Source organism: Tachysurus fulvidraco, chromosome 13 (assembly GCF_022655615.1).
Source record: "Tachysurus fulvidraco isolate hzauxx_2018 chromosome 13, HZAU_PFXX_2.0, whole genome shotgun sequence".
NCBI lineage: Eukaryota > Metazoa > Chordata > Actinopteri > Siluriformes > Bagridae > Tachysurus > Tachysurus fulvidraco.
The window spans coordinates 12,738,572-12,766,388 of record NC_062530.1 but is presented as its reverse complement, the minus strand read 5'-3'; the positions used below and the strand labels follow the sequence as shown (position 1 = coordinate 12,766,388).

The window sequence follows — 27,817 nt, the reverse complement described above, 5'->3', positions numbered from 1 at the left end:
AAGATGGGGCTTTGCTCACAAACATTTTCTGACCCTGACTTTACAGGTCAGAGACAACATTTTTTAAGAGTATAGAAGCAGTTTTCTCTTTCACCTTGTACCTGTCCAGCAGGAAGATAGTAGGGAGGACCTGAAACTTTAATGTCATTATCACACACTGGAGAGAGACAGAGAGTCAGATGGATGTTGTATTTGGTGACACTGTGGGTTTTGAACTTGTGCAAATTAAATTAAGTTTTTAATCTTATATATATATATATATATATATATATATATATATATATATATATATATATATATATATATATATATATATATATAAGTATCTGTCTGTGAGATGTGAGGGAGAGAACACCCCTTTGTTATGCTTACTAGGGGAGCAGAGCTGGGTGTTATCAGCAATGTTCTCACCATCCTCCTTCTACTGTTCTGTCTTCTGGGAGAATGATGTGCCTTTCAGAAAACTTCACCTGGATGACTGAGAATATTCACAGACATATTATGCTTAAATTAAAAAAGAATGATCATTTATTACCATCAAGCTTTCTTAAAAATTTTATGCGTTTTTACTTATGCCAAGAGCATGATTTGAACAAGATATTTTCAGGATATGCATCTAGGACCTGTTCAGACTTTAACCCTCTTATTACAGCATGTTGCAGTTCAAATTGACCTACAAGTTTTAAAAAAATTAAACAAATAGTTAAAAGTATTTTTTCCGCTTAAAACTTCCTCAACATGTAAAATAAAATTGGTGAACATCACATATTTGCAACCCTCCCTACAGTCGTAGGGTTAGAGTACTGTAGGGTTAAATGTCATATACTGTAGGACTTTTTTGTTTGCAGCTGTGAGACATATTTACATCATATTTATCTCCTATATTGTCTTGACATCATCTACAAGGTGCAAAAATGCTGTTTTGTAATTTTTGATTGGAACAACATAACCTGTAACAATTTGTTCACAAACTACAACCTGGGCCAGGAGCTTCTAAAGAGAAAGTCCATGTTTGTCTTCACATACAGTACAGTGTTCAGTACATTCAGTACTGTTCAGAACAGCCTGTAACAACAATGTCTTGCTGACCCAACAAGGGAAAAACTTTATTCTCATGAGCACTTTGCACAAACATGCTGAAAGCAGCACATGAGAGAACCAGAAACTGAGGTTTGTTGAACGGAGAGGGCTGTTTCACCATGTAAATAAAAACACAACATCTGGACATTGAATAACACAACATTGAATATGAAAACACAACATCTGTGTGTGTGTGTGTGTGTGTGTGTGTGTGTGTGTGTGTGTGTGTGTGTGTGTGTGTGTGTGTTTCGGTAGATCATATTTTGCCCTCTGCTAGGCAAAGGCATTTCAAAAGTGTGAAATATTTACAAATGTGTAACTTATTTTTTCTGGAGGCTTAATGAGATGCAATGCCCGATTTGTGTATGTGTGTGTGTATGTGTGTGAGTGTGTGTTTTGGGTGCGTGTGTTAGTGGACATTTTATGTCTGCATTTTTGTGTCTGTATGTATGTTCCTTGCTGTGAAAAGGGCAAAAGTGTGACCTATTGCCCCACTAAATGTGGCCGGGTCAAATTGACTCAGGAGGACTTGAGGAGGAAAGTATTTATTTTACGAACAAATAGTTCAACGAAAATAGACAAAATTAATTTTACTTGCAAAGTTCATAATTTGGATCAATCCTGGTAAATTTCAGGCAAATATGTGAAAGGAAACCCAAGTTATGACACATTAAACTTTCCAGATTAGTCAAATAGACCCCAGGTCTGCACAAGGGTTATATAAATATGATATGTACTATGGCAATGACAAACCTTAGCACACATTTTTTAATATAAATAAAACAGACTATTTTGTATAGATAGGCCGTGAAGGTTTCTGTCACACACAGAGGTTTGGCCTGCCTTGGATCTGAGCTACTCTGAGTGAACAAATGCAAATGTGCCAGGCCTCACAGGTGATGGGGGTGTTTGCACAACAAAAGCAGGAGAACAATGGAGCTGTAGGGGTGCTATTAGGTGTGAAGTCCAGGGAATTTACTCAAATTTGTGCAGGGTTAGTAAATCTAGTGGCCCTTGGAATTTGTATATTGGCTCACAGTGGCTGCAAGATGTGTCTCTGTGCCCTGCGAAAGCTGGAATGCTGAATGAATGGAGGTGTCTGATACATTAAAACTATAGCTGTAAACACCTGAGATGAAATACAAGTAGAAATAATTAAAGAGTATAAAAAAAAGAGTAATTAAATAAATATTGAAAATGCAGTCACCAAGTAAAGGGTAGCCGACTTAATTCTAACAATAGAAATGTAAAAAAGAGATTAATTTGTCATTTGCAGTTCTTTATACCAATAAAAAATTACAGTGTTTACTCTGTAACAGTAAACAAGGTCTTTGCTCTAAAATTGTATTGAAAACTTTTTATTTTACATAATTATGTAATTATTTCATATAATTAAAATAACCTACCCCCAGAAAAAAGACAACATGAAATGTTTATGAAACAGAAAGAAAACATTTATTTCGAGGGGCGGGGCGGCGCTTCTTTGAGAGATGAACCACAGACTATGTACTACATTTAACAATTATTTATTTAACACTAAATATAAAATTTAAATAACATATAATAATAAATAAGAAAGTGCAAAACAACATTTAAAATTTTGTGGACACGCGTTTTATCAACTGGCTAGTTATCCTCTAGACAGTGACCAAACACTTTTTTCTCTCATTTCGGCCGTCTGGCGTGCGTTTCTCCGAGATGCACTTGACGTCCTTTTGTACAGCGGAATATTTTTTTTTTGGACGAGGCAGCACCATTACCCTGACAGTGTCTCTGCACCGGTACTGTAGATGTACCGATTGGCCCAAAGTATTCACTGCTCCCACATCCTTCCCCCAGTAACATGAAAAGTGTAAAGTGAAAAATCAAGGTAGTGCAATAGAGACCGTGCAAGGATTTTAAATATCATAAAAATATGAATTTTTATAGATATATGAATTTTTATAGATATTTATATCCATGACAATGCAAGCCGGTGTCTGATCGGCCTGTATCTCTCTCTGTATATCTCACCCAAGACCTATTGTGTGCCAAACTGCCCCCAATTTGTTTGGACTGGTGGAGGGTTTGAGCTAGACACGCCAAAGTTGCTATAGACTGGCCTCTACATGTGTGCCAAATTTCATAACTTTCCTACATACGGTTCTATGGGCTGCCATTGACTTCAATGGCAGAAGAGGAAGAATAATAATAAGAACACGAACGATAACAATAGGTGTCTATGCCCCTTCGGGGCTTGACGCCTAATAATAATAAGAAGAACACTAACGATAACAATAGGTGTCTACGCCCCTTCGGGGCTTGACCCCTAATAGTAATAATAATAAGAAGAACACTAACGATAACAATAGGTGTCTATGCCCCTTCGAGGCTTGACCCCTAATAATAATAATAAGAACACTAACGATAACAATAGGTGTCTACGCCCCTTAGGGGCTTGACCCCTAATAATAAATAATAAGAATAAGAACACTAACGATAACAATAGGTGTCTACGCCCCTTCGGGGCTTGACATGGATATATGACATCAAAACGCTCAGCACAACGAGGGGAACTGCCTCACATGTATTATGGCCATGTCATGTGACATCATGTGAAAATTCAAAATTTGCACAACATGGTCATCTCCATCCATCCATTTTCTACCGCTTATCCGGGGCCGGGTCGCGGGGGCAGCAGTCTAAGCAGGGATGCCCAGACTTCCCTCTCCCCAGACACTTCCTCCAGCTCTTCCGGGGGAATACCGAGGCGTTCCCAGGCCAGCCGAGAGACATAGTCCCTCCAGCTTGACCTAGGTCATCCCCGTTGCCTCCTCCCGGTTGGACATGCCCGGAACACCTCCCCAGGGAGGCGTCCAGGAGGCATCCGAAACAGATGCTCGAGTCACCTCAGCTGACCCCTCTCAATGTGGAGGAGCAGCGGCTCTACTCTGAGCTCCTCCCGAGTGACTGAGCTCCTCACCCTATCTCTAAGGGTGCGCCCAGCCACCCTGCAGAGGAAACTCATTTCGGCCGCCTGTATCCGGGATCTTGTCCTTTCGGTCATGACCCAAAGCTCATGACCATAGGTGAGGGTAGGAACGTAGATCGACTGGTAAATAGAGAGCTTCGCCTTGCGGCTCAGCTCTTTCTTCACCACAACAGATCGGTATATCGACCGCATCACTGCAGAAGATACACCGATCCGCCTGTTGATCTCCCGCTCCATCCTTCTCTCACTCGTGAACAGGACCCCAAGATACTTAAACTCCTCCACTTGAGGCAGGAACTCTCCACCAACCTGAAGAGGGCAAGCCACCCTTTTCCGGCTGAGAACCATGGCCTCGGACTTGGAGGTGCTGATTCTCATCCCCGCCGCTTCACACTCGGCTGCAAACCGTCCCAGTGCATGCTGAAGGTCCTGATTTGAAGAAGCCAACAGGACAACATCATCTGCAAAAAGCAGAGACGAAATCCTGTGGTCCCCAAACCGGACTCCCTCCGGCCCCCGACTGTGCCTAGAAATCCTGTCCATATAAATAATGAACAGAACCGGTGACAAAGGGCAGCCCTGCCGGAGTCCAACATGCACCGGGAACAAGTCTGACTTACTGCCGGCAGTGCGAACCAAACTCCTGCTCCGGTCATATAGTGACCGGACAGCCCTTAACAGAGGGCCCCAGAGCACCCCCCACAGGTCATCATGAGGGACACAGTCAAATGCCTTCTCCAGATCCACAAAACACATGTGGACTGGTTGGGCAAACTCCCATGAAACCTCCAGCAACCTGGTGAGGGTATAGAGATGGTCCAGTGTTCCACGACCAGGACGAAACCCGCATTGTTCCTCCTGAATCCAAGGTTCGACTATCGGCCGAATTCTCCTCTCCAGTACCCTGGCATAGACTTTTCCGGGGAGGCTGAGGAGTGTGATCCCCCTATAGTTGGAACACACCCTCCGGTCCCCCTTCTTAAACAGAGGGACCACCACCCCAGTCTGCCAGTCCAGAGGCACTGTCCCCAACCGCCATGCGATGTTGCAGAGGCATGTCAGCCAAGACAGCACCACAACAACCAGAGACTTAAGGTACTCAGGGCGGATCTCATCCACCCCCGCTGCCTTGCCACTGAGAAGCTTCTCAACTACCTCAGTGACCTCATCTTGGGGGATCGACGAGTCCACAACTGAGCCCTCCGCCTCTGCTTCCTCAATGGAAGACATGTTGGTGGGGTTGAGGAGATCCTCGAAGTACTCCTTCCACCGGATGTCACCAGTCAAAGTCAGCAGATTCCCACTCCCACTGTAAACAGTGTGAGCAGGGCACTGCTTCCCCCTCCTGAGGCGCCGGACGGTTTGCCAGAATTTCTTTGAGGCCAACCGATAGTCCTTCTCCATGGCCTCACCGAACTCCTCCCAGACCCGAGTTTTTGCCTCTGCAACCACCCGGGCTGAAGCTCGCTTGGCCCTCTGGTAACTATCAGCTGCCTTCGGAGTCCCCCGAGCCAACCAGGCTCGATAGGACTCCTTCTTCAGCTTGACGGCATCCCTTACTTCCGGGGTCCACCACCGGGTTTCGGGGATTGCCGCCACGACAGGCACCGGAGACCTTACGGCCACAGCTCCGTGCGGCTGCATCGACAATGGAGGTGGAGAACATGGTCCACTCGGACTCAACGTCTCCAACCTCCCTCGGGATCTGGTTGAAGCTCTGCCGGAGGTGAGAGTTGAAGATATCTCTGACAGGAGACTCTGCCAAACGTTCCCAGCGGACCCTCACAGTACGTTTGGGTCTTCCAAGTCTGTCCAACTTCCTCCCCTGCCATCGGACCCAACTCACCACCAGGTGGTGATCAGTTGACAGCTCCGCCCCTCTCTTTACCCGAGTGTCCAAGACATACGGCCGGAGGTTAGATGAAACAACCACAAAGTCGATCATCGACTTCCGACCTAGGGTGTCCTGGTGCCATGTGTACTGATGGACACCCTTATGCTTGAACATGGTGTTTGTTATGGACAAACTGTGACTAGCACAGAAGTCCAATAACAGAACACCACTCGGGTTTAGTTCGGGGGGGGGGGCGTTCATCCCAATCACGCCCCCTCCAGGTGTCACTGTCGCTGCCCACGTGAGCGTTGAAGTCCCCCAGTAGAACGACGGAGTCCCCAGTCGGGGCACTTTCTAGCACCCCTCCCAGAGACGCCAAGAAGGTCGGGTACTCTACACTGCCATTTGGCCCATAAGCACAAATAACAGTGAGAGACCTCTCCCCGACCCGAAGGCGCAGGGAAACGACCCTCTCGTTCACTGGGGTGAACTCCAACACATGGCTGCTGAGCTGGGGGGCTATGAGCAAGCCCACACCAGCCCGCCGCCTCTCACCGCGGGCAACTACAGAGTAGTAGAGAGTCCAGCCTCTCTCGAGGAGTTGGGTTCCAGAGCCCAAGCTGTGCGTGGAGGCGAGCCCAACTATCTCTAGTCGGTATCTCTCAACCTCCCGCACCAGCTCAGGCTCCTTCCCCCCCAGCGAGGTGACATTTCATGTCCCTAGGGTCAGATTCCGTGTCCGGAGATTGGGTCGCCGAGGCTCCCGCCTTCGACTGCCACCCAATCCACATTGCACCAGCCCCTTACGGTTTCTCCTGCAGGTGGTGGGCCCACAGGAGATCGGCCCACGTCGCTCCTTCGGGCTGAGCCCGGCCGGGCCCCGTGGGGTAAGACCCGGCCACCAGGCGCTCGCATGCGAGCCCCAACTCCGGGAACATGGTCATCTGACATATCAAAACACTCAGGCCAATGAGGGGAACTTCCTCAAGAGTATTCAGATGACGTCACATGCTTGTCTCCACTAGCCTCCAAATGTTTTGGCACCCTAGCTTTCTGTCCCCTTGCCTCCAATAGTAACACCCAAAACCCCTTAGCAACTGAGTGCCGAGATTAGCCACGTGCAAGCACCATTCAAATTTTCTTCAGGAAATGTACATTCTAGTTATTATGTTGGCTTTGTAGAAGCCATCATTCTGTTTTCCATTATATTCTTATTAGTATGTTGGCTTTGTAGAAGCCAACATTCTGATTTCTGTTATATGCTTATTATTATTATTATTATTATTATTAATGGTGCTTGCAAAGCATCATTATTGTTATTCTGCATACTTATTATGAATGGTGCTTGCAAAGCATCATTATTGTTATTCTGCATACTTATTATTATTAATGGTGCTTGCAAAGCATCATTATTGTTATTCTGCATACTTATTATTATTATTATTATTATTATTATTATTATTATTATTATTCCGGACACTTTTTCGGCGTGCAACTTGTCACGCAGCTTTTGTCCTAGACCCATAAATGAGGTGTCAAATCGACCGGCTCATTGAGGAGAGGTGTGCTATGGATTTTATAAGCGATCAGAATTCCAGAATTCCCAGTATGGAAGCTCAAAGGGGTGTTTTTTCCCCATAGACTTGAATGGGGAATCTCTCTGTAGATGTGCTAACATCCAAAAGAGGGCAGCAGACACCAGTGAATCTTTGTAAAGGTCTTTAATTAAAGCTTGTTGCTATATTTCACAGTGAGCTTCAGTTTCATTTCATATTGTGGGATCGCCCCCTATTTTCATGATTTTCGTTTGATTCGTTAGGCCCTGGACTACAAATCTGACGGCTCAGTGTATTTTTTTAAGCCTCCTAGGACAAGTGAGAGCCGAAAACAAAGGACGGAAGTGCTATGTGTTTCGGTCAGAAACGCATTTTGGATTAAAGCGTTTTGGATTAAAAGGCTTACAGTTCCTTAGACTCTTGGGGATTTTTTACAAGCATTTGTTTTGGAAAATAAAGTGAGAGCCGAAAACAAAGGACGGAAGTGGATTGTTGTTTACACATTTCGGTCAGAAACGCGTTTTGGATTAAAGCGTTTTGGATTAAAAGGCTTACATATTCCAGTTCCTTAGACTCTTGGGGATTTTTTACAAGCATTTGTTTTGGAAAATATTACCCCAGTGACGAAAGGTAAGTGCCGCCTATTTCCGGTGACTATCAACTTGGATTAAATTAGTATGATGGCTATAAATAATATTATGCTTTGTGTGTGTGGGCTTAATAAAATCCCGAGAGTCTAAGCTTTCAAACAATATAACATTTAACCGTGTATTTAATGCTTAAAACTAGTGGTCGCCTGCCTTGTACAGCACGGCGGTCACATATGTTGTTGTTTCTGCCATTTGTATAACTTTTTGTTGTTTTCAAATATCAGTGTAGTTTTTATAATTTTTTATTTCAGTTTAAACTAATGTCCTTTTAAGAGCAGCAACGGCTCTTTTAAGAGCCACCCATTAATTGCAGATGAATGCAGTTGAAGATTTAATGACAAAACAGAAAACAGATAAGCAGGCAAAACAGGCTATAACATAGAGTGGAACAGGAACAGGCCACATAACACACCAAACACCAACACCAACACCAACAACGACCAACAACAGGGAAGTGAACAGACAGAGTAAATATAGTAGACAGGAGCCAATCACAAAGCGGAGACGATTAGAGACAAAGACAAGACACCTGGGGAAGAGATGGAATGTAATTCGTGTCCATGGTGAGCAATGAGTGGGCGGAGCAAACAATTAACATCAGGGAGAGACGGCAGACAGAAACAAGGGGAAAACACAGACAGACACGTTACAGAGCCCCCCCTTACGAGCGGCTTCCAGACACTCCCAAGTCCACAACACCCAGTCCAGGAGGGTGGAGCGAAGGCGCAACCAGGGTGGGAGGGCGGGTCGGGTTCGTGTAGTGGTGGCACCAGCTGAGCAGGAGGCCGGGGTGGCGCCAGCAGAGCAGGAGGCCAGGGCGGCGCCGGCAGAGCACAAAGGCCAGGGCGGCACCGGCAGAGCAGGAAGGCCAGGGCGGCGCAGGCAGAGCAGGCAGAGCAGGAGGCCAGGGCGGCGCCGGGAGAACAGGAGGCCAGGGCGGAGCCGGCAGAGCAGGAGGCCAGGGCGGAGCCCAGGGTGATGCTGGAGGCGGAGCCAGAGACCAGAGCGGGACCAGAGACCAGGGTGGTGCTGGAGGCGGAGCCAGAGACCAGAGCGGGACCGGAGACCAGGGTGGTGCTGGAGGCGGAGCCAGAGACCAGAGCGGGACCGGAGACCAGGGTGGTGCTGGAGGCGGAGCCAGAGACCAGAGCGGGACCGGAGACCAGGGTTATGCTGGAGGCGGAGCCAGAGACCAGAGCGGGACCGGAGACCAGGGTGGTGCTGGAGGCGGAGCCAGAGACCAGAGCAGGACCGGAGACCAGGGTGGTGCTGGAGGCGGAGCCAGAGACCAGAGCAGGTCCGGAGACCAGGGTGCTGCTGGAGGCGGAGCCAGAGACCAGAGCAGGTCCGGAGACCAGGGTGATGCTGGAGGCGGAGCCAGAGACCAGAGCAGGACCAGAGACCAGGGTGGTGCTGGAGGCGGAGCCAGAGACCAGAGCAGGACCGGAGACCAGGGTGGTGTCGGAGGAGGAGCCAGAGACCAGAGCAGGACCGGAGACCAGGGTGGTGTCGGAGGAGGAGCCAGAGACCAGAAAGGAGTTGGCAGCCAGGGTGGTGCTCTGGGCCTGTGAACAGGGACAGGAGGTAGAAGGGCTGGCAAATCCAGCGAAACGAAACACAGGAAAACAGAAACATGCATCGGTTCAGGCCAGGCAGAGAGTTCAGGTAGTTTGGGGGTCATGATGTCGACCGCGTTCTCCGACTCAGTCATTTCGGTCGACCCGGCCGATTCGGCTGGTTCTGTCGGCTCGGCCGGTTCGGCATGTTCCGTCGACCCGGCAGGTTCCGTCGACCCGGCTGGACCCGGCGACCCGGCTGGTCCCGGCGACCCGGCTGGTCCAGCTGGCGGCTTAGGAATGCCGGCCGCCCGAGCCGACCTCATCGGGGTATCCGCCAGTTTGGAGACCAGCCGGTTAGCACGGACCTCAGCCGAGCTTGCCGGTACAGTAGCCATGGGAACTGGCTCAATCACGGGTGTGCACGGGACTGGTCTGGGCGGAGGCACTGTGGAGCATTTGGGCGTCCGTGGCTGATTCCACTATGTGGCCCACGGACCCCGATGCTTGCTGCCCCCCCCCCCCAAAAAAAATATTTACAGCCGGCTTCTATCTTTACACTGCTCAAGCTTAGCGCGGACCCGCCCAAGAGCAACGCCAAGTTGACGAAGTCTGAGAATGACTCTATCTCCCGGCTAGATGGCATTAAATGGCGTACCTTGCTCTCCAGTCCATGCCTGAAAATGTCTTTTAGGGCCTTCTCCCCAAAGTTGATCTCGTTGCACAGGTCCACGAATACCTCCATGTATTCCTCGACTGCGGCGTCCTCCTGACGTAGACAAAACAGGATTTCTGCTGGATCCATGTGGTTGGTCGTTCTGTCACGGTGTGACACGGTGAGACAAAGGCGAGAGGGATCCAAATGCAGTAAGTAATCCGTTTAATGAGCAAACACAGAAGACCAGGCAGACAAACACAAGGCAGAACACTCAACCGAGAACAGAGAGCAGAGAACTGAGAACAGAGAACCCAACACCAACACCAAACAACGACCAACACCAGGGAAGTGAACAGACAGAGTAAATATAGTAGACAGGAACCAATCACAATGCAGAGATAATCAGAGACAAAGACAAGACACCTGGGGAAGAGATGGAATGTAATTAGTGTCCATGGTGAGCAATGAGTGGGCGGAGCAAACAATTAACATCAGGGAGAGACGGCAGACAGAAACAAGGGGAAAACACAGACAGACACGTTACAATTACATAATTATTTTTTAAACATATGACACATGTACATCACAAAGAATGATAAGAATGACTGTAATATAATAAAGCTTGGGTACTGGTAGACGCGCCATTTTTCACAGTAGTGAATTAATACATAAAACTGCAAAGGCTTTCTTGTCTTCCTGAATGGTCTAGTGGATAGCGAATCTGTTTAGCATGCAGAGATTCGGGGTTTTTTTTTTATTTTTTTCTCTAAAACTTTATAATAAAGGTTCATTAGTTGACATTAGTTACCACATTACTTAACATGAACTAATAATGATCTGCACTACTACAGCATTTATTAATTTTGTTCATGTTAATTTCAACATTTACTAATACATTATTAACACCGTGTTAACATTACTTAATATACTGTGAACTAACATGAACAATGAATAAACTTTATTTTAACAAAGATTACTAAATACAATAATTTATTGCTCACGGTTAGTAAATGTTAGTTGATACATTACATTTGAGCTAATGATCCTTATTGTAACGTGATTATTTTTTCCCAGTAAAATCACTGATTGAAGCTTTAGTTCAAGATCTTCATGGCGCTTGTTTCAGGAAAAGATAAATGGATTTTCAGGTGTGCTCTTTTGTTGCAGGTGAGAAACTAGTCTGCAAACATAACCATAGTAACTGTGCAGCCATACCCTAGCAACCATGTAGTGCACCTTACGAACCATATTGCAATATAAAGAAGCCATATCTCAGTTACACAACATAAAACACTCAGCACGATGAGGTGGAACTGACGTGTAGCCCCGTCCCCAAAATAAGCGAAATCAAAAATTTAGCACAGCATGGACATGTCATATATCAAAACACTCAGCACGATGAGGGGAACTGGCGTGACATGCAAGCACATTCACATTTTCTTTAGGAAATGTACCATTCTAGTTATTATTATTATTATTATTATTGTGCTTGCTAAAGCACATTCTTATTCTCTTGCATACTTCTTCTTCTTCTACTTCCGGACAGTTTTTCGGCGCAGCTTTTGTCCTAGACCCATGCATGAGGTGTCAAATCGACCGGCTCATTGAGGAGAGGTGTGCTATGACTTTTATAAGCGATCCGACCAACGATGTTTGCACAGCGGACGAAAAAGTGGCCAAAAAAGTCCCATAGACATGAATGGGAAATTCCTAAAATCCAAGCGAAATCTAAAATTTAGTACAACACGGACATGTCATATATCAAAACACTCAGCACGATGATGGGAACTGACGTCAAATGTAGCCCCGCCCCCAAAATTATCGAAATAAAAAATTTAGCACAACAAGGACATGTGACATATCAAAACACTCAGCACCATGAGGGGAACTTGCCACGTGCAAGCACATTCACATTTTCTTTAGGAAATGTACCGTTCTAGTTATTCTTCTTCTTCCGGACACTTTTTCGGCGCGTAACGTCCTGCAGCTTTTGTCCTAGACCCATGAATGACATGTCAAATCGACCGGCTCATTGAGGAGAGGTGTGATATGACTTTTATAAGCGATCTGACCAACGATGTTCGCACAGCGCACGAAAAAGCGGTCAAAAAAGTCCCATAGAAATGAATGGGAAATTCCTAAAATTCAAGCGAAATCAAAAAAATTTAGCACAACATGGACATGTCATATATCAAAACACTCAGCAAGATGAGGTCACATCACGTGACGTCAAGATTAGGCTAACAAGTCACTTTAGAGAATTAAATGTATTTCACCTAAATGAGCAAGCCTGATGTCACAGATTTTTTATATAGATGTCACAAAGTTTCAGAGATGAAATGGGAAATTAACCTTCAGAGGAAACAGACTCAAAAATTAATCAATCCTGATGTGATTTGTGACAATGTCCATTCTTAAAGGTGCTGCAGAAATAAAATTAAATTTAATCTGAACCAAATTGAAGATGTTATAACTGAGCACTATATAGTCAAAAAGGCAACTGAATAAACAAGTTTTTATATGTTTATAAGATATTTATGAGTATGAGCATCAGAGTCATTTTGGGATTCATATTATGTTTAACTTGAACTGTGTTGAATGTACAGCTATCATGAGATTTTATCAGACAATTTCCTAATAAAATGTGACCGTGCCTAATTTTTTCTTGGATTGACTTTATTAATTCTTGCTGCTTACCACATTTGTAAATATTAAAAATACTTTAATCAGACCATTGCTTAAGAACATTTTTTTCCTCAGATTTTACACTATAATCATTCCAAATTGGAAATTTGAACTGAGAATTTATTTAATTGCAGGTTAAAACCTTAGCATAGATCTTGACGATACAAATTAGTGACATTGACTTATAATTGAAACAACAGAGAGGGCTCTAAACAAGCTGAGTTTATGGCAAAATGTATAGAGTCAAGAAGGTGTGGTCAATCCATTTTGCTGTCCAGGAATGAGATAAACCTCTTAAACCTCTTAACCTCTTGTTCCATTGTAGCAGGATATAGAAGGAAATACTCAATGCATAATGGTTGGAGACAATTCCTTTGTTCTGCCATGAATTTTTTTTGAGATGTGGCCGTGCTATGGAAGTTCAAAGTCAGCACCATAGTCACCAAGTAATTTTATCGTCAGTATGTTAGTATATTAGGTATGTTTGTGTATCATGTAAAGGTTTAAGGTACAAAGTATTGGAAAAGACACTGGCTTCCTAGAGCTGTAATTAGCTATTTGTTTCATGTGTATGTGTGGAAAACATGTTTGCGATACAAGTCAGTTTGGTTTATATTTTCATTGGCTTATAAGTGTTAAGACCCTCCCCCCAGGGAAATAAAGGGATGTCAGGGGTTAAGACGGTGATGGGAGTGAAAAGGAGACAGGTTAGCTAATCCATGCAATTGAGATCAGAGATTGCATTAAATACAATAATGGGTGAAGAGTATTAGAACGTGTATCTACTACGGTGGACTTTCTGCATTCTCCGTCTGTTTTTCTATTATTGTGTTTGTCATTCGCTAGTAAATAGTTCTGAAACAGACTGTGCTTAAAGCCGTCCTAAATAGGTCTAAAAACAACAAAAGGAGCCCGCACACTGACAAACTGCTCCAATAAATTTAATGGTGCAACGTTTCGACCATCAGGTCTTCGTCAGGCACAATATAAAAATGTGAACATCTCACATCTATAAATAGGAAACAGTTGTAGGCCTTAATTACACTTGAATTCAAAATAAGGCACACTATACACAAAGCATTAATCAACTCACATGTTACAAAAAAATTAAATAAACACTGTGTTGTCCTGTAAGGACTTTAATGTTTAAATATTTGCTTTGAATATTTTTAATATTCTTCTATATAAAATGTAAAGTTTATAATTACTTTATCTACTTAATTTGTAAAAATATGTTGTTCGTTTTATGCGATGTCACTTCCGGGTTTGCTACTTCCTGTTTCGTCACTTCCGGTTAGCGCTCCGTTCTCAATCTTGCAATGAAACCGGCATGGCTTGCTCTTTATAGTATCCATCGCATCCACTAAAAGCATCATAGAGGCAATGCCGTAAGTTAATTAATACAATATCTCACACGTTAAAGATTATTATATATATTAGAGAGTATTTGTTCTAAAAAGGCGATGTTTTATGAGCCGTTTAAATTGGTTGTAACCACCATGTTTTAGCGTTAGCTATGCTAAGAGCAAAAAGTTTGTTTGTTAATTTATAATGCAATGTTAGCCAAGACTCTGAATATTGTTGTTTTGTCTTATTACAGTTTTCCCCGTACAATGTAAATGAGAGAGTGACAGTAAATGGTAAATCTTACTACGACTCTGTCTTCATTGGCTACGGTTTAACTCTGTGTTTAGTCAGCGTTTCAACACTACAAACACAGAAAAATACAAAATAAAATAAAATTGTACAGTTCATATCAACTATACAAAGATAACCATTTAAAGATTTATAAAAATGGTTTAATGTCAAACTCATCATTGAGCCCTAGTGGTGACAAAGTATTCAAAGTATAAAACCAATACTCTCTTTGCAATAATTTTCTCTCATAATCACCTCGTATTGAGAGCTTTTTTACTTTCTCAATACCAATATATTGTAGAGCACTAATATTGTGACCAGCTTGTTTGAAATGAAGCGCTATCGGGCTCCGTGCAAAAGATCTAGGCGTTTTGCCGACATTTTGGCCCGTTCGCGGGTGATTGAAAGACTTACATTTATATGTAAAAGAACAATGAGTACTGCCACATTTATAATTCATCTCTCTCTCCAGTTATCATCACCATCGTTGTCATTGTCACCTGTCATCTGTGAAGTTGAGGAAAGTCTCTTTGTTATCTGTGACTGTCAGTTGTGTGTGTGTGTTTGAAGTTGCTCTCTATCATCCCTGTTATCTCTCTCTCTCTCGCCATTTGCCTGTTGATCACTGCATGTTATAATAAACACTTCTGGTTTCTACTCTATCATCTCCCTCTGTCTCCCATATAAGTTATTCAGCATCACTAAGAGCTGTGAGTATTCAGAGTAGTATTGTGATACTCAAAGTCATTTCTACATTTTATATCTGATTAATTAATTTTGTATGTTCCTCATACAGAAACTAGTTTCAGTCTCATTCTCAAATTCATTTTTTTTTAACTATTTCCGTCAGGACCACTTGTCAAATGAGAGTTGATTAGATGATAGCATACAGTTAGTGTTTGGCGGTATGGTTCTCTTCGGGGTAGGAATCCGCGCGCCTGTCCGTCCATGCACATGGACCCCCCCATGACAGAACCATTGATCATGCGTAGAGTTTTTTTTTCTCCAAAAATAAAAATAAATGGATAAATAAATAATTAAATAATTAGAGAGAGAGAGGGAGAGAGAAAATAAGTGGAGATTTAAGACGTAAACTGGTACAATGAACACGGGTTCCGGCATGGTGGAGTCGGGGTTGGAGAAGGGAGTTTAAGTCGCAGCAGCAGCGGCTCGCTAGAAAGTGGCTCAATGGATGGGAATTTAAATGGTCGGGTAATATGGATGATGTAACCGGATTGGTGCGCGTCGTGGACTGCTGATTAACAGCTGATTCACACTTGACGACGTGGCCTGCCAGAACTAATGCAAAGCTTAATTTCTGTCAGGACCACTTGTCAAATGATAGTAGAATAGATGATAGCATACAGTTAGTTTTTGCGTTATGGTTCTGTTCGGGGCAGGAATCCGCGCGCCTGTCTGTGCACATGCATGGACCGAACGGGGACAGCAGCAACTAGAAAATAGAATAGAAACAAAATCATGTGGCAAGGAAAAACCCCCAACATAACTGTTGCAGTAGAGCTGGTGTGTCCGGAACTGATCGAGATAGGAGTCATCCTGGCTGATCAAATGTCGGCATATTTGCGACGAGCACGTTGATGTAGTCAGTTGAAGTGAAGATGTGTGGTGTAAAGGGGGAAGCATACACCCCTGCAGCAGCAACATGCAACAAGCATGTTGTATATATGCTAGCTATAGCAATAACAGGTAGGGGAAGCATGTGCCCTGTAGAAGACTTAGGTATCTCATGAGCTTGATGTTCGAACATACTTTTGAAAGCTAGTACATCCACGGCTAATCACGATCAGGGGAAGCATCACCCTGGGTTGAGCAGATGGCGGCATATTTGCAACAAGCATTTTGCTGTAGTAAGTAGAGGCCCAGTGTGCCGCATAAAGGGGAAGGCGTAATACGCCCCGGCGGCAGCAGTATGCTACAGCATGTCACCCTGGGTTGGGCAGATGGCGGCATATTTGCAACGAGCATGTTGCTGAGTGAGTTGAGGCCAAGTGTGCAGCGTAGAGGGGGAAGCATAATATGCCCCTGCAGTGGCAATGTGACAACAAGCCTGTTGTACATCCACCAAACTATAGTGATACATGTAGGGGAAGCATGCGCCCTGTAGAAGACTGGTTGCTCGTGAAGCTTGATCTTGCTCACGTCGAGGAATGACAGATCGTGAGGAGATAGAATGGTTGAAGTTAAGTGCAGTATGTGGCATACCACGTTGTGGAAAAAGCTATATCTTATATTAGTTGAGACTGTTAATTAGTCTGAAAGCCTGAGGGAATCTAAGTGCGGGATCAGATGCTGCGGAGACATCTTCCCAAAAGAAGCGGACGCAGTCTGTGGGACGGGTTGGTGGAGTCTTTGAGATCCTCCGGGCTTTCCTAAACTCCGCCTGGTGCAGATGACCTGGAGGGAGGAAAGCTCGCCTCCGACGATGTGGCTGGCAGTACACGCAACCCTTTTCGGAGCTTTACAGATGCCACTGGTGTTGTTTCCAGACTGGGCACTGATGCAGCCCGTCGGGAAGCTCTCTATAGTGCATGTGTAGAACGTTCTGGCGATGCCGGGGCTCATTCCTGTCTCCTAGCAATCTTGGGAAGAAGCGTCGATGTGCCTTCTTCGGCACTGTGTCAGTGTGTAGGACCAGGTGAGATCCTCGCTGGTGTTAACGCCGAGAACTTAAAAGCTGCTCGCCCACTCTGCGGGTGTCTTGTCGATGTTGATGGGTTTGTGTACTCTGCTCTGTCTCCTAGAACTCTTTTTAGTGCTCTGTCGAGTCTATGATTAAAAGTTTCATGACATGGCAAAGCATAGCAAGCGAAGCTTGACCTATCGTGAAAAGCATAGCGTAACATAACGTGGCAGCATAACCTAGCATAACATCGCAAGGAATAACATACCTTAGCATGACAGTATAGCATGACAGTATAGCATAACCTAGCATAACATAGCGTGGCGTGGCCTAACATAGCGTGGCCTGGCCTAACGTAGCAGTGTGGCCTGGCCAAACGTAGCAGCATGGCCTGGCCGAACATAGCAGCGTGGCCTGGCCTAATGTAGCAGCGTGGCCTGGCCTAATGTAGCAGCGTGGCCTGGTCTAACGTAGCAGCCTGGCGTGGCCTAACGTAGCATTGTGGCCTAACATAGCATACCCCAACATAGCATAGCATAACATAGCATAACCTTGCCTTGCAAGGCATGGCATAACATAACATAGCCTCGCAAGGCATAGCCTAAATAACGTAACATAACATAGCCTAGTGAGGCATAGCATAACATAACGTAACATAACATAGCATGGCATGACGTAACATAACATAGCCCAGCAGGGCATGGCATAACCTGCCGTACTTTTACATAGCCTAGCAAGGCATAGGGTAAAATAACATAGCCTAGCAAGGTATAGAATAACATAATGTAACATAACATAGCCTCGCAGGGTGTAGCATAACGTAACATAACATAGCCTAGCAGGGTGTAGCATAACATAACGTAACATAATGTAGCCTAGCAAGGCATAGCATAACCTGGCATAACGTAATATAGCCTAGCAGGCATGGCATGACCTAGCATAACATAACGTAGCCTAGTGAGGCATAGTGTGACCTGGCATAACATAACTTGACATCAAAGCATAGTATAGTAAGCATAGCATTACATAGCATAGCATTACGCAGCATGGTGTAATTTACATTCAAAGCAATCAAAAGTATATCTTATCTTGTAACATAACATGACATAACCTAGCATAACGTAGCGTAGCAGGGTGTAGCATAACATAACGTAACATAAAGTAGCCTAGCAAGGCATAGCATAACAAAACGTAGCCTAGCGAGGCATAGCATGACCTAGCATAACATAACGTAGCCTAGTGAGGCATAGCCTGACCTGGCATAACATAACGTGACATCAAAGCATAGTATAATAAGCATAGTATTACATAGCATAGCATTACGCAGCATGGCGTAATTTACATTCAAAGCAATCAAAAGTATATCTTATAACATAGAGTAACATAACATGACATAACCTAGCATAACATAACGTAGCGTAGCATAGCATACGTAGCATAGCATAGCATAACAGACTGTACAACACGCCAGCCCTAAGGTCACATCCGACTCAAAACACACCGTTATACGCGACCATGCATGCCAAATTGATTAACCGTAAGTTTAAAGCATATTCAGACTTTCCTTTCGGCTCGAATCCATGGAGTATAATGGAGTTTAAATAGTGGGGCAGCAGCGATGGAGTTTAACTTGTTACCTGTCGCCCCCCCATTTTCATGATTTTCGCCTAGATGACATACCCACATAAAAAGTGGTACAGCTCCCATATACTTTGACACACAGCTTGATTCTAAGCCTTACTGACACAGAGTTATAGAGGCTAGAATGGTGAATTTTTATTTCCGTCTGAGTTGTTTACCTGATAAACTGATTACATACATTGCTGTATTTAATGATGGTTGGTAAACAACAACTGAGGGTCATAGCCACATGTCTTGGCTTTCACCAAAAAAAAAATGAAGTCAAAAGACTCAAAAATGGATTTTATATGAATATTTTTCTACGGACATGTCCGTCCGTTCAGGTTTTTCTTGTTTATTTTTTTACTGTATAACTTTGTATAAAAAGACTGCATGCTTAGTTCAAAAGTCCTATAACAAAGAGAACCCCTCTGCCTAGAATTCTGCTTTGAAAAAATGCCTGTAAACTGACACCCTGAGGTGTGAGAGTGTGAAACGTTCGAGAATTGCGCAATAAAGCTGAAAAAAATTAATATGCGCACGCTCATTGCACAGCCCGCCCTCACCAGATGTATCATGTTGCATCTCGTTGGAATTGTCTCCTTATTGGCTAAAGAGCTATGATGCTCGCGAAACATCAAATCGCTACTGGACGGAGCAAATGTCAGTCAATGGGAGGGTCACCCACATAGCATGGAGAGACCTCATTGGCTTCTTAGCTGCCTATCTCGGCCGCACAGGCAATGGTTGGCTCATGCGAGGGCTTGTTTGATTCGTCAGATCCTCGACTACAAATCTGACGTGTTTTGAAATTTTGGTATGTGTCCAATGAGACATAGGAGTCCAACAAAGGGCGGAAGTGAAGCGGTGTGTTCAGTTTCCGGTCAAACACATCATTCTTGTGAAGCTAGCAAAGCGTTTTGGATTAAAAGGATTACATTTTCAAGTTTTTTGGACTCTCTGGGATTTTTACAAGCATTTGTTTTGGAAAATACATTAACATTAGTGACAATGTGAAGAAAGGGAAATTTAAAGACCAGCGTTAAAGGTGAGTAAACAGATCGAACTAGCGCCACCTAGTTCAAATTTTCTATCAAATGTTTAAATTACTATAAATCATATTATGCTTTGTGTGTGCGCTTAATAAAATCCAGAGAGTCTAAGCTTTCAAACAGTATATAATTTAACCGTGTATTTGGAGGATTTAATGCTTAAAAGTTACAATGAAGTTACAATGAAGTTGATGCAGTCTCGCCTCCTAGCGGTAGTGGCTCGGTAACGAGACGTAGACATGTAACAGGTTAAGTTGCAGCAGCAGCAACATGCTAGAAAGAGGCTCAATGAATGGGAATTTAAATGGTCGGGTAATAGGATGACGTAACTGGATAGGTGCGTCTTGGACTGCTGATTAACAGCTGATGCACGCTTGACGACGTGGCCTGCCAGAACTAACGCGAAGCTTAATTTTGATACTTTAATTGAATTCAATTTGTGTGGTTACTCCTTGAAGTTCTATTATTTGAGTTGAGGGTTTGACAATTTAGGTTTGTGTGAGCAAAAGTGGAGTATTTACATTTAGCATTATCAGAGGGTCCTTAATACAATATCACTTAGGCATTAGTACATTGAACCTGGTGCTGCTCCTTACTAAGCTGTTGCAAAAGATGGTAAGGGGCTCTATAAACGCATCCAGAAAATATTCACAGCACTCACTTTTTCTACATTTTGTTATGTTACAGCCTTATTCCAAAATGGATACATAAGTATTGACATGTATTTGCCCAAGTAGAGCAGTGCCTGGATATGATGCTCGCTATTAAGGCCAAAGAGTTCAATCTTTATTTCATCAAACCAGAGAATTTTGTTTCTCATGGTCTGAGAGTCCTTCAGGTGCCTTTTGGCAAACTCCATACGGTGATGAGTAACTTATGTCTGGCCACTTTACCATACAGGCCTGATTGTGGTGTGCTGCAGAGATGGTTGTTCTTCTGGAAGGTTCTCCTCTCTTCACAGAGAAATGCTCTGTCAGAGTGACCATCTTGTTCCCGGTCACCTCCGTGACTAAGGCCCTTCTCCCTCGATTGCTCAGTTTGGCTGGGTTTCCCGCACAAAAATAGTTCTGGTGGCTCCAAACTTCTACTTACGGAAGATGGAGGCCACTGTGCTCATTGGGACCTCAATAAAATCCTGTCTTGGAGGTCTACAGACAATTCCTTGGACTTCATGGCTTTGATTGTGCTCTGACATGCACAGTTAACTATTTAACCTTCCTCTATCACATACATTTACACAACACACTGCATTCAAAAAGGCAAACAGCATTGTGGATGACCCCACACTCTTTAACCTCCTACCATCTGGAAAAGGGAACCGAAGCATTCGGGCCCTCATGGATAGACTTTGTAACAGTATCTTTCCAAAGGTTATCAGACTCCTCAGAAGCTGAACTGAACTGTACCAAGAACAACACACACACATACACACATACACACATACACACACACACACACACACACACACAATTCATGCAGAATTTCTTGGCCTTCCCTGCTAAAAAAAACAGCATTGCTGGTCCAGCATAAGGTATGTTTTGCATGCTGGGATCAGCTTGGGATAGTGGTATGCTGGTCCAGCATTAGGTGCTGGTTGGTGGTGTGCTGGCCGACCAGCCTGGGATGCTGGTATGCTGGTCCAGCATTAGGTTCTGCTGTTCTGCTGGCCGAACAGCCTGGGATGCTGGTGTGCTGGCCGAGCAGCTTGGGATTGTGGTATGCTGGTCCAGCATACCAGCCTGGGATGCTGGTATGCTGGTCCAGCATTAGGTGCTGCTGTTCTGCTGGCCGACCAGCCTGGGATGCTGGTGTGCTGGCCGAGCAGCTTGGGATTGTGGTATGCTGGTCCAGCATTAGGTGCTGGTTGCTGCTGTGCTAGCCGACCAGCCTGCGATGCTGTGTGCTGGCCGACCAGCCTGGAATGCTGGTGTGCGGGCCAACCAGCCTGGGATGCTGGTGTGCTGGTCAACATATGTTGTCTTTTGGATGCTAGTATAATCCCAGCAAGACCACAACAAAACCCATTTGTTACATATCACATTTCTTAGTGCATATTCATGGTTAAATAAAGACAAAGACAAATTTCTAGAGAATTGCAATTCACATTCTGGATATTCCTATCATTTACATGGCTTTCTTTATATATATATATATATATCACATCACACTGTAATATACACACATGCACAAATAACGTTACACAATATAACCTTTACAACACACATTTTTGTTCTTAGCTTCCGCTCTCTCTCTCAGCGAGTAACAAGTTGTATGTGGTGGCGATGACCATGTTTTTTTAAGAGGTGCTACCCGGAGTCATTTGCCTTTAAATAACTTCTTAATTGAGACAAATGGATTATATATATATATATATATATATATATATATATATATATATATATATATATATATATATATATAAAACATTTGTTGGTATTACTATATTTAATTTGTGGAGACACTTTAATCCCTAACGAACGATTTTCAAATGTTTTTATTCTTTGTTATTCAAAGCTTTTTGAGCTTTGTTATTTCAGTTCTTTATTCAAAAGAGGTAGCAAAAGAAATATCACACCTATAATTAAATATATTCCAATATATTGTTTTAATCTTATATTAATGTGTTACATAGAAACATACACAAGCAAAAATATAGGTTGTTCCCATAAAGCTCATTCCAGAAAGATCATACTGGTTAACCAGCTACACCAGCCTTGTTTTGCTTGATAAAACTATGCAACATGACTATGCTGGCCACTATACCAGCATTATACCAGCACTATACCAGCTTGAACCAGTAAAAACCAGTCTGGACCAGCATGGAATTCATGCTGGTTTATGCTGGACTTTTCATCAGGGTTGTGGAAGTGACTTGTGGAGCTGAATTTTAATATGATAATGGCAGTTAAATAAGTGGTGGAATACTACGAGTGGTAATAATTAAATTATGAGTTAGTTCCCCAAATATTTTCTGATTTGTATTCACATCCGCTCTGGTCTAAAAAGACAACGGCTTTTAATAATAAACTCTCTCTCTCTCTCTCTCTCTCTCTCTCTCTCTCTCTCTCTCTCTCTCTCTCTCTCTCTCTCTCAGGGCTACAGCTATGCATCGTGGACAGATAATGTTTAAGGACACTCTGGCCAAGCAGTTGTGTGAGCTGGAAGGTGAGAATGCTTTCATATGTATGAGTAGTCAGAGACTGATCAGTTCCAAGAAGGTCTGAGGTGAATTGTGTCTAGAGAAATTAGGCTGTGTTCTAGAGAAATTGTTGAAAAAATTGTTATAGCTGTTATATGCTTAAAAAAAAGATAAAATTTTCATGAAGTGTAATGAATAAATAGATGTTTTACATTTGATGCAGTTATTTACATATAATTATATGTTATAATTATATGGTATCATTCATTAAGAATTATGGGCTGATGATTAAATGATGAAGGGTGTTTATAAAATGAAGAAAATAAAATGAAACACCTTACATTAATAAAATCTGAAATGAAATTATATATATATATATATATATATATATATATATCCTGCTAAAAAAACACCAGCATTGCTGGTCCAGCATAAGGTATGTTTTGCATGCTGAGACCAGCTTGGTATGGTGGTATGCTGGTCCAGCATTAGGTACTGGTTGCTGGTGTGCTGGTCAACATATGTTGTCTATGATGTTAGTATAATACCAGCAAGACCACAACAAAACCCATTTGCAACATATCACATTTCTTAGTGCATATTCAAGTTAAATAAAGACCAAGACAATTTTCTAGAGAATTGCAATTCATTTTTTAATAAAGAAAAACATTCTGGATATTCCTATCATTTACATGGCTTTATATATATATATATATATATATATATATATATATATATATATATATATATATATATATATATATACACACACACACACATTATATGTATAAGTTTGTTTAAAATATTTATTGAACAATGACATTTGCCATCACACTGTAATTTACACACGTGCACAAATAACGTTACACAACATAACCTCTACAACACACATTTTTGGTCTTAGCTTCCGCTCTCTCTTTTAGCGAGTAACAAGTAGTATGTGGTGGCGATGACCATGTTTTTTAAGAGGTGCTACCTGGAGTCATTTGCCTTTAGACAACTCCTGCTCTATGTCTTCTTTATTCTCTGAAAAATTATAGAAACAAAATAAGAAACAAAACTATATATCACACATTTGTTTATATTGTGCAGTGAACAAGTTACGATAAAACAGCTACTGCTTAAGTTACATACCTTTAAGCATTAGTATTTGTGCCCTGAAGAAGTCTTGCTTCCATCGTAGCTACCCAATAAACCTGAGTTTGGTCAAACATGTCATAGTTAAAGTCCTTAAATTTGCTAGTTGAAACATCTGCCGTGCAGCCGTAATCCAGGTACCTCACGTACAGTATGCAAACATTCTCGAAGGTGGGCATCGATAGAGCCGCCAGCACAACTGCCAGATCCCAGACAGGCAGCACTCTGGGTCATGTTCCGGGCCTCAGCCTCCGGGCACCGCAGAGGAAACATGTAACCAATGGGTGCCTACCCAGGGACTGACCCACTGGCGGGGTGCTATATGCCATCCTGGGGGGAATTTCCCACAGAGGGCTCTCAAGTAGGGACACCAGATCCACAAACCATGGCTTGCCCAGCCATCAAGGTGCTACCAGGAGGAGACGGAACTCTAGGGAGCAGTGCGATCAGGTAAAAGGTGTACAGTCATAGCCTCGGCCACAACTGCAACATGGCATTTAGACCTAACGGGGCTGGTTGAGAGAGAGAGAACCAGAGGGGACAGTGCAAGGTCTCCCGGGTCGCAAACAGATCCACCTGGGCTCTGTAGAACCTCCGCCATATGAACTCCACCACCTCGGGGTGGAGATGCCATTCCCCAGGCCTCGGCCCCTGCCTCGACAGGGCATCTGCTCTGACATTCAACCGTCCCGAGATATAAATGGCTCTCAAACAGAAGAGTCTGTCCCGAGACCACAAGAGGACTGCTCGTGCTAGCTTGTACAAAGGACGAGATCATAGACCCCCTTGGTGGTTGATGTAGGAGACCACAGCATTATTGTCCATGCAGACCAATACATGGCGATCTCGCAGGTCCGGGAGGAAGTGTTTTAACCCCAAAAACACTGCCATCATCTCCAGGCAATTTATGTGCCTCGGAGACGTGGGCCGCTCCACAGACCCTGGGCGGAGTGGCCACTCATGACCGCACCCCAGCCCGTGAGGGAAGCGTCCGTCGTTAGCGTCACGCGAAGACATGGAGCCCCCAACACGGGGCCTTGGGACAGAAATGTTCGGTTTTTCCAAACATCCAAGGCTCGAAAGGCACGCCGCGAGACCTTGATGGAACGATATGGATTTCCCCTGAGACAAAACCTTCTGCCCCGGAGCCACCACTGGAGGGGCCTCATGTGCAGGAGGCCGAGCAGGGTTACGCTGTATGCCGCTGCCATGAGACCCAGCAGCCTCTGGAACTGCTTCACAGTGAGTGGCCAGCCTTCCCGCACTATCCTGACAGAGGTGAGGATGACTTCGACCCGAGCAGGTGACAACCGTGCCTGCATCGGAGTCCCATACCACGCCCAAAAAGGTGGTTCTCTGTGCTGGAGAAAGCACGGTTTTGCTGGCGTTTAGTCTAAACTCAAGCACCTTCATGTAGGCGAGGACGGCATCTCGATGCCGAATTGCCTGGTGCTCTGACTGAGCCAGAATCAACCAATCATCGATGTAATTTAGATTTGATAAATTGCTGATACCCTGGAGCTGCAGCGGGGTCAGTGCTGCATCGGCGCATTTCGTGAAGGTGCGGGGCAAGATGTGCTAGGCCGAACGGGAGGACACGATATTGGTAAGCTTCACCCCCGAAAGCAAACCTCAGGAACCTCCTGTGTGCAGGAAGGATGGAAACGTGAAAGTACGCATCTTCCAGATCTATTGTGACGAACCAGTCCCTGGACCTGATCTGAATCACGACATCCCTGAGGGTGAGCATCCTGAACCTGAGCCTCCTGAGAGAGCGGTTCAAGGAGCGTAGAAGCACATCTTGTGGCAGGGCTAACAGACCGGCCTCCATGACCCAAACAGCTGGAGCAACATACTGCGGCCGTTGACACCTCCTGAGAGGCGGCAGGTTTTCCCCATCCGTACCGAGACTTTGGGCGGAAGTGGAGGGAGGTGCCCGCTGGAGGGGGGGCGAGTTCTGAAGCACATCCTGTGGCAGAACCGATGGCCTGGCATCGCCTTGGGCCCTTAGGCCCTGCCTGCGGAGATCGGGTGGCCACACTCTGTTTCTGGGCTTCGTTGTGCCTGGAAGGACCAGGCTGGGGCAGCCGCCGAAACAGCCCCACGAGATCGCCAAGGGAGGTACTGCTGAAACACAGCTGACTGCTTTTTAGACTCTTGGAACTTGTTCACGACCACCATCACAGTGTCTCTAAACAGTCCAGGAGGAGCCATTGGTGCGTCCAACAGCACAGCTCGATCCTTGTCCGGGAGGTCGGACAAGGTGAGCCACAGATGCCTTTCAGTGGCCACCAGGGTCGCCATGGACCGACCAACGGCCCGCACGATGTGTTTCGTGACCCGAAGAGTCAAGTCGGCAGTCGACGCAACTTCTCAATATCAGAGGTCCCGGAGCTAAGTTCCTCATCCAAATCTCGTAGCATTCCCCACTAAGGCCGACGTAGCACGTGGCTGCTTAGTAGGGAACACCGGAGCCTTTAGCGATGATGCAACGCTAGGGGAGAGATAGCTAGCCAGCGTCTCTTCCACACGTCTCTTCCCCTGTAGCCGCATACCTTAGCCTCAACCACATTCACGTAGAGCGAGGAGTGACGAGGAGAAGTGCGTGCAGAGTACGGGGTTTCCCAGGATCTGCAAACCTCGGAAAAACACACTTATGGAAATTCTGTCTGCTAGCCATCACTCCATCAGATACTCCACAGTATCAGAAAAACAGCGCTTACCTGAACGAGCAGAAGCAAGCAGCCATTTGTAGCTTCCTTTTTACGTGACGTCACCCGCCGATGACGTCACATCCCAACACCTATTGGTCAGATTACACAAGTGGTTCAGAGCGTTTTTTCGACGCAGCTCGAGTTCCGAAAGGGAACAAACCTGTCACTTGAGTGAAGCATGAACTGTAAGAATTTGGTTTTGTTAAAACTAAAAATTAAACTAAAAACTAAAAATGTTAATTTTATCTGAATCGCTGTTTTTCTTAAGAACTATTCTCACAGCTGTTAATATAGTATAACATTACAAATTTTTGGCCATTGTTATTGTGTGTGTGTGTATATATATATATATATATATATATATATATATATATATATATATATATATATATATATATATATATATATATATAATTGTTATGAATATGAAACATCTGCCACATCTCCCGACCGCCAGGGAACCTTCACTTGAGTTTTAGCGACTTCCTGACTACATCCCCCACAATCCACCACTCCTGTCATGATTACACCACCAGCTGTTTCCCATTTCCCACACTATAAAAGCTGAACTTGAACCTTTCCCCAGTGCGAAGTCTCGACTAGTGTTTACTGTCATTCTGAGCGTTTTCTGGTTGTTATTCTGTTTTCCGGTTTTTGACTCTGTTTGATATTCTGATTCTCTGAGTGTTTGCCGCCTGCCTCGACCTGTTTTTCGTGTATACCGATTCTGATTATTTCCTCTCTACATTGTTGTGGTTGCCGGCTCTGACCCCCACCTGTTGTACTACGATCTCCTAATAAAGCGTGCATATGGATCCTCCGTTACAAAAGACTTTGCCACTAAGTGATCCAGCCGCTGCCCCGCCGAGTACAATGGAGCTCCTCA

At 44.2% G+C, this 27,817-nt stretch overlaps 1 protein-coding gene across 1 annotated transcript in view; it reads left to right on the top strand.

The window, feature by feature from the left end:
* The window catches only part of reln (reelin), a 447,239-nt gene that overhangs the window by 88,373 nt on the left and 331,049 nt on the right, over positions 1–27,817 (top strand). The window contains exon 4 of the mRNA XM_047822245.1: positions 23,036–23,106. Coding sequence (XP_047678201.1) covers positions 23,036–23,106 — 71 coding nt within the window. The remainder of the gene's footprint in view (positions 1–23,035; positions 23,107–27,817) is intronic.